Genomic DNA, 7,933 nt, shown 5'->3' with positions numbered 1-7,933 from the left:
CAAGGAGAGACTACAATCACTTCTCAAGCCAAGCAAAACTTAGAATTTTGCCTAGAAATACATTCGGGGTAAGTTCTAGAACATTCACACGGGTACTTGGACTTGCAACAAAACATCTCACTTCTCACACAGCTAGACTGTTAAAGAGTATAGAGTCGAGGGCCAACAAAAACCACATTCAAGATTGAAAATCATTAATGGTTCGAGTAAACCACTAGATGATTGCTTAAGTCAACACAAGAGTCAGAAAGGTCACTAACTAGAGCTATTTCTTTCCAAGAACTTGTTATAAGCGTGTAGTTAAGTGTGTTGGTACCAAGTGAAGCATGCTTGACTCTTCTAGTTTTACTCAATTAGGCCATCTTATTCATTATTACTACTACTCTTACTAAAGCACCAAAACGGATTCAATCCCTTAAGAAGGTTGTCACGCCATCCATCGTTGGGAAGAGTCACCCGGTTCACACAAAAACCACCTTTGGAAAGAACCGTGACATTAAGAAAACTAAAGGCTTACTGATCACTTAAACATGAAAAGAAGCTACTAAATTAAAAAGAAGCTATTAAAGTAAATAAGAAGTTATTAAAGCAAATAAGAAGCTAATAGACTAAACACTGACTACTAAGAACACAAAATAAAAAAGCTATAAAATAAACTACTGAAAGCATAAATTAATATACAAGATGAGAGAGGAAGAAAGAAAATATATACATAACTAAAGAGAGAGAAGGATAGAGAATAATATGTACATAAATAAAAAGGAAAAGAAAATGTTATCAGTTATTACATACCAATGTCAAATGTCATCAAATCAAATAAACTCCATCCCCAAATAAGAATAAGCATTAGAATAAGCATTGTTCCCAATGCTTAACAAAATAAAAATCAAGGAAGGGAAAGAGTAGAGAAGACTCCCTATGTGGTCTCTGTGTCCATAGCAGCATCGCCACCCTTAGGCTCCTCCAATTGTATCTCATTATCCTCTGCTCGGGGAGTAGCTGGGTTGGTGAACATATGTAGCACCACCTCAGCAATGTGGGTATCAAGGTCTGGCTCCTCAGATTGACTAACTGGTGCCTCTAGTGTTGATGGTGTTGTTGGGTCTGCTAGTGCTGCTGGAGCTGTCTCCATCAGCACGTCAAATGAAAGATCCCCAGTTGTTGCTATCTTGGTCACCTCCCATCTCAACTTGTCAAATGACTTCTTCGAAACCTGAAATTTCCTCATCTTTTTCACCTACTTCCTAAGTTCCTCAATTGTTGTTCCATGTCCACCAAGTCTTGTGGTTCTACAGAATCTTTTTCAAAGTATCCTCTATTGTGGGAGAAATCTGGGGTGCTAGGGTAGAAGACTATGCTGCAACAACACTGGGTAGGTCAGATATCTTTATAGTAGCTGTCTGCATCTAGTTTTTGAGACTCACCAGTGTCTGGGAGACTCGCAGCGCCGAAAGTGGATAAGTAGAAGATGGAGGCACTGATGTTGATGGCCTGGAAGATGGAGGTAGAGGTATGGCAGGTGTACTGCTAGAAGGATCGGCTGTTGTGAAAGGTATAGCTGATGAAGCTATAACTACCACCGAAAGATCATCAGACTGGCCCATGGTAGTAATTGACTGACCCTTGTTCTTAGGGTTCCTCGGGCCCTTTAAAGAGTACCATGTGAAGGGCTGCTTCGCCCGAACCTTTTTATCAAAAGCCTTTGACTCCACTATCGCATCTGTAAGATATTCTGTGATAGTGTTTCGATACGGGTAGGAGCTCTCACCCTACCTTCCGACCAAAGACATATTGGCCGACATGATGGCACCCATATTGATTAGATACCCATCCATGATGGAGGCAACTAGGACTGACCCATGTACTAGGAGATTGTTCTCATTCCGGCTTGGATCTATTCGGCTACACACAAATGTTTGCCAACCCTTAGCTTCAAAGTTGAGGGTGTTCCGATAAATGGGAACCCTTCTGTGATCCATGGTGGTGGTGGTCTTGGAGCTGCCAATATCTTCGCTAGTCGTGGGCGAGCTGCATCACCTAATGAAAACTTCTCCAAGTATTGTACCGCTCTACATCCCCGAGCCCCAAATAAGTGTTCTGTGAGGTTTGATCAAATTTGACTTTGTTCCTCACTTTAGTCACCTTAGTCCCCTTTCTTGATATGCGCCATATTGGCGTAGAATTCCCAGACTAAGTGTTTTTTGGCATCCACCACGCGTTGAGTGAACCATTTCCACCCTTTTCTCTCCCGAAACTATCTTGCCACATTCGGGGTGTACCTGTCCAAGTCCTTCAAAACAAATTGACACTCAAGTGTGAGCGATCTCTGAGGCCACCACTCTCGAAACCTGTTGAAAATTGTTAGGCTCACAAATCTATCTTCCCAGACTTCTTTTTTCTTCGACCTCTAAAGGCCGGCAACTTGGGTATCTCCCCCTCGACTGTCATCCGAAACATCATCATCATCATCAATTGTAACTGGTGCAGTGGGGGCATGTGAGGAAGAGGGCTCTGAACCCTGGCTGTCATCTTCCGAACCCTCAAAAGAGCTAACTGAGTTGGAAGGCTCATCTCTGAGTTGGAACCTCCGCGGGAGCTGCCTTGGCTATGACTGTGCATCAAGCTGCTCTTGTATTGAATTTCCCTCTGATGCTTCCCTAGACGGGATATAGGAACTGGATTTAGTAGGCTCTGGGGCTCTCCTCGCTGTTGCTTTCTTTGCTATTACTCTTTGCACAAAGAGTGGTATGTTACCCATGCCTCAATCTCGGGAGGATTCACCCATTCTTTTGGATGTATCACCTCTTCCACGAGATCTAACCATTGTCTGCAATACATTGCAATAGGAATCAGTTAGAGTTCAAGTTCACAGTATCAGATAGTTGTAGGTACTTGCAGATGAAAATATGCAGAGTACAGAAGTGCAGTCCGCAGATTGGAATGTGCGGACCGCACAATTTGAGTGAGACCGCAAAAATTCTACTTCAAACATGCAACTCTCTGATAACAGAGAAATGCTCGATTTGTGGCTGCACACAATTTTCTGCGGTCGCGGTCCAATTTCTACGCACCATACAATTTTGAGTGCGGTCCGCAAAATCAATGCACAACAATTGGCCTAGCCTAATGATCTGTGGACCGCACAATGTCTTGTGCATCCGCACAATTCAAAAACACAGGGTAGTTAACTTAGGGGTTTTTCATTCAAGCACAAATTTGACAGGGTATTGGCAATTTAGTCATGATACACAGTTTACCCATCTCCCAATTAGCAAATAGGAACTTACCCACGTAATTTTAAGCACACATGATGATGAATTTGACATTAGGCCTCAAAATAACCAAACTAACTATTAACAAAAATTAAGAAAATTGAAAAATCTTTAGATGGATTGAACATACAATTAATGTAGTGATGCAAGGAAGAATCAAAGAGGATGAAATAAGTGTGAGATCTTTGAAACAATTGAGTGCACTATGCTTTCCTTAGTGTCAAATATTCAGAGAGTGTAAAGTTTGACCAGTGGTGAGCAGGAACTATTTATAGGTGGCTGGTTAGGGCAAGGATTCACGAGCTGAGTGCTGCTGCACAATTTTGTGTGCGGTCCTCACTTCTTACCTGTCACCGCTTGTACCCATTGTCGATATGAGGTTCGCACATTAGTGGGTTTGGCCACAGAATTTGGTGCGGACCGCACATTTCCTTATGCGGCCGCATTTTGGCCATTTTTCTAACAGGCAAACTTTAGAGAGTGTACACTTTTGACTTTTCAGTTGTGCGATCCGCACAAGAATTGTGCGGCCGCAGATCTCTTTCTGTTGTGGCACTCAAATTTGTGTGGTCCACACCATTTCCATACTTAGCCAATTTTTTCTGAGCACAGTCCCTGCAAAGCACACTCATTCCTGCAACACACTTCAAAACCAATTAGCACAAAACAAAGCCTATCCTAAGAAGAAGAAAAAGAAAAAAAGACACATGGGTTGTCTCCCAAGAAGCGCCAGATTTAACATCACAGCACGACGCAGATTACCATCATCACTTGAAATGAAGAACCACCACGCTGTGGCCATCATTACATTTTCCCAAATAATGCTTCACCATGTGACCATTGACTCTAAACACCTCATCATTTTTATTTTTCAAGTCTAATGCACCAAAGGATGTCACACCAACAACCTTAAACGTGTAACTCCATTTAGACTTCAACTTTCCCGGAAACATCCGTAATTGAGAATTGAATAATAATACAAGATCACCTTCTTTGAACTCTTTGTTATGAATGTAATTGTCATAGAGGTACTTCATCTTCTCCTTGTACAAGGATGAACTTGTATATGCATGGTACCAGAACTCATCTAGCTCATTCAATTGCGCCACCCTTAAGTTGGCGACAACATCCCACTCAAGATTCAACTTCTTCAACGCCCACATGGCCTTGTGCTCAAGTTCCACCGGAAGATGAAAAGCTTACCCGAACACCAACCAGTATGGAGACATTCCTATCGGTGTTTTGTAAGCCGTCCTATAAGCCCATAAAGCATCATCAAATTTCTTTGACCAATCCTTCAGGTTGACATTCATTGTTTTTGACAAAATACTCTTTATCTCCCGGTTGGAGACTTTCAATTGACCACTTTCTTGAGGATGATAGGGGGTCATAACTTTGTGAGTGACACCATACTTGGTGAGTAAGGTGTCGAAATCCTTGTTGCAAAATTGCGAACCCCCATCACTTATGAATTATGATAGTCCTTGGAGTATCAAATCTTGTAAAGATTTTCTTCTTCAAAAACGCCACCACACTTTTCGCTTAATTGTTGGGCAAAGCAACGGCCTCAACCCATTTGGACACATAATCAACCGCGACCAAGATGTAGGTGTTTCCACAAAAAATCACAAAAGGTCCCATGAAGTCAATACCCCACACATCGAAAATATCAATCCCCAATATAGCGGTGAGGGGCATTTCATTTTTCTTTGAGATTCCATCGGCCCTTTGACATTCATCACAACGTTTGACAAGTTCACTTTCATCCTTGTAGAGAGTGGGACAATAGAAACTGCAACTTAACACTTTGGACGCCATTCTTGCTCCACCATGGTGACCACCATAAGGCGAAGAGTGAAAAGCCCAAGAATTTTACTTTGTTCCTCCTCCGATACACATCTTCTAATCACTCCATCCGTACAAATTCGAAAAAGGTACGATTCATCCCAATAGTAGTCTTAACAATCCCGTTTGAGCTTCTTCCTTTGGTTTGAAGAGAACTCAATCGGAATGATACCACTCACAAGATAATTTGCCAATTTCGCGAACCAAGGCACCTCCTTCATAGATATAGCCAAAAGTTGCTCATCGGGAAAGGAGTCATATATTTTAAGGCTATTATTCGGCCTCCCTTCTTCCTCCAAATGAGACAAGTGGTCCGCCACTTGGTTTTCACCCCCTTTCCGATCTTGGATATCAATATCAAACTCTTGCTACAAAAGTACCCATCTCATTAAACGGGCTTTAGAATCTTTCTTGCTCATAAGATAACAGAGTGCCACATGGTCCATATGAACAATCACTTCTGCACCCATCAAGTATGGGCGAAACTTTGCAATAGCAAACACAATGGCAAGAAGCTCTTTCTCCATAACAGTGTAGTTGACTTGGGCAATATTCATGGTCTTGCTTGCATAATATACCGGATGGAAGATCCTGTTGATATGTTGCCCCAAAATAGCCCAACCACTACATCACTTGCTTCACACATAAACTCAAAAGGAACAGTCCAATTTGGAGTAGTAATGATGGGAGTAGTAGTCAACTTGAGATTTAGCAACTCGAAGGCTCTCATGCTATCATCATTGAAATGGAACTTGAAATCTTTCTCCAAAAGCTTACACAAAGGGTTTACCACTTTAGAGAAATCCTTGATGAACCGCCGGTAAAATCCCGCGTGGCCTAAGAAACTCCGCACGCCTTTGACTGAAGTTGGAGGTGGAAGTTCAGAAATCACCTCAATCTTTGCCTTATCAACTTCAATGCCATTCTTTAAGATCTTGTGTCCAAGGACAATGCCTTCCTAAACCATGAAATGACACTTCTCCCAATTGAGCACCTTGCCAAAACTTTGTCTAAGTTTTCTATACAATCATCAAAAGAATCCCCGACCACCGAAAAAGTCATCCATAAAGACTTCAAGAAAATCCTCCATCATGTCCGTGAAGATAACTATCATACACCTTTGAAAAGTCATCGGTGCATTGCATAACCCAAATGGCATCCGCGAGAATGCGAAAGTACCATAAAAATGTGAAAGTAGTGTTATCTTGATCCTTTAGAGCAATAAAAATTTGATTGTAGCCGGAATATCCATCAAGGAAATAATAGAAAGCACAACCGGCCAATCTATCAAGCATTTGATCTAGGATGGGAAGTGGGAAATGATCCTTCCTTGTGACTTTGTTAATCTTGTGATAGTCCATACACACTCTCCACCCAATCACCGTTCTTGTAGGAATCAATTCATTATTATCATTGGTGACCGTCATGCCCCTTTTCTTTGGGGTACATTGAACCGGATAAGTCCACGAACTATCGGAAATGGGGTATACAACCCCGGCATCCAGCCACTTGATGATCTCCTTTCTGACAACCTCTTGCATGGATTCATTGAGTCTCCTTTGATGTTCAATAGATGGTTTGGCACCTTCCTCCAAGTTGATCTTGTGCATGCAAAATGCGGGGCTTATCCCCCGAATATCCTCCAAAGTCCATCCAATAGCCTTCTTCCTCTTTTGTAGCACTGCCAAAGTGGAATCTACTTGCAGTTAGTCAAACAAGAGGAAAGAATAACCGGTAAAGTAGAAGAAGGGCCAAGAAATTCATATCAAAGATGTGAAGGTAATGGATTCAACTCCAAAATTGGAGGCTCCTCAATTGAAGGCTTTGTTGGAGGAGTGGTTATATTCTCAAGATCCAAGGACAATTTGTGGGGCTCATAAGTATACAACCTCATTCCTTGCAAAGCATTCACACACTCCACTTAACCCTCCATTTCTTCATTATCAAAATTTAACAAGACGACCTCCAAAGTATCATCAACATTCAACACGACACTTGTTTCATCAATAATCACATCGGTCACCAAGTCCACGAAAAAGCCCACCTCATTGCTATTAGGTTGCCTCATAGACTTGCACACATGGAAACCCACTTTCTCATCACCAACCCAGAAGGTATGTTCTCAGACTTCAACATCAACTAGAGCTTTTCCTGTAGAAAGGTCTCCCAGGAATGATGGACACCTCATAATCAACCTCACAATCAAGAATAACAAAATCCGCTAGGAGAATGAATTTGTCAACAAGAACCAACACATTATCAGTTATACCTAATGGGTTTTTTATGGTGCAATCTGCCATTTGTAATCTCATAGATATGGGTCTTAGTTGCCCAATTCCCAAAGTCTTGAAATCTGATTAGGGCATCAAATTGATACTTGCCCCAAGATCACAAATAGCTTTAGCAAAGTTGGCATTCCCAATAGTACAAGGGATAGTGAAAGTGCCAAGATCTTCCAATTTAGGAACCATTGAGCACACAATTGCATTCACTTGATGAGTCATCTTTATAGTTTCACAATTCATCGACCTCTCCTTTGTCACCAAGTCCTTCATGAACTTTGCATAACCGGGCATTTGCTCCAAAGCCTCAACCAATGGTACATTAATAGATAGACTCTTCATTATGTCAATGAAATTTTTGAATTGGTTCTCGCCATTTTGCTTGGCAAGCCTTTGAGGGTATGGAAGAGGAGGCCTAGGCATGGGTGCCTTAGCCTTTTGCACTACCGGTTCTGGTATGTCATCAATGTGCTCCCTAGACGGTTTCACTTCCTCATTAGTCTTCTCCACACTGTCATCAATGTGAATCCTCAC

At 41.8% G+C, this 7,933-nt stretch overlaps 1 protein-coding gene across 1 annotated transcript; it reads right to left on the bottom strand.

The window, feature by feature from the left end:
- Window positions 1–4,039: 4,039 nt before the first annotated feature.
- Window positions 4,040–4,435, bottom strand: LOC138888106 (uncharacterized). The gene has a single exon (XM_070169919.1). It carries the CDS (start codon window positions 4,433–4,435, stop codon window positions 4,040–4,042), a length of 396 nt encoding a protein of 131 aa, XP_070026020.1.
- Between the last annotated feature and the right edge of the window lie 3,498 nt (window positions 4,436–7,933).

The sequence above is a fragment of the Nicotiana sylvestris genome, chromosome 3 (assembly GCF_000393655.2).
Source record: "Nicotiana sylvestris chromosome 3, ASM39365v2, whole genome shotgun sequence".
Taxonomy (NCBI): Eukaryota; Viridiplantae; Streptophyta; class Magnoliopsida; order Solanales; family Solanaceae; genus Nicotiana; species Nicotiana sylvestris.
Note: the sequence above shows the minus strand (reverse complement) of the source record. Positions and strands in the feature narration are given on the sequence as shown.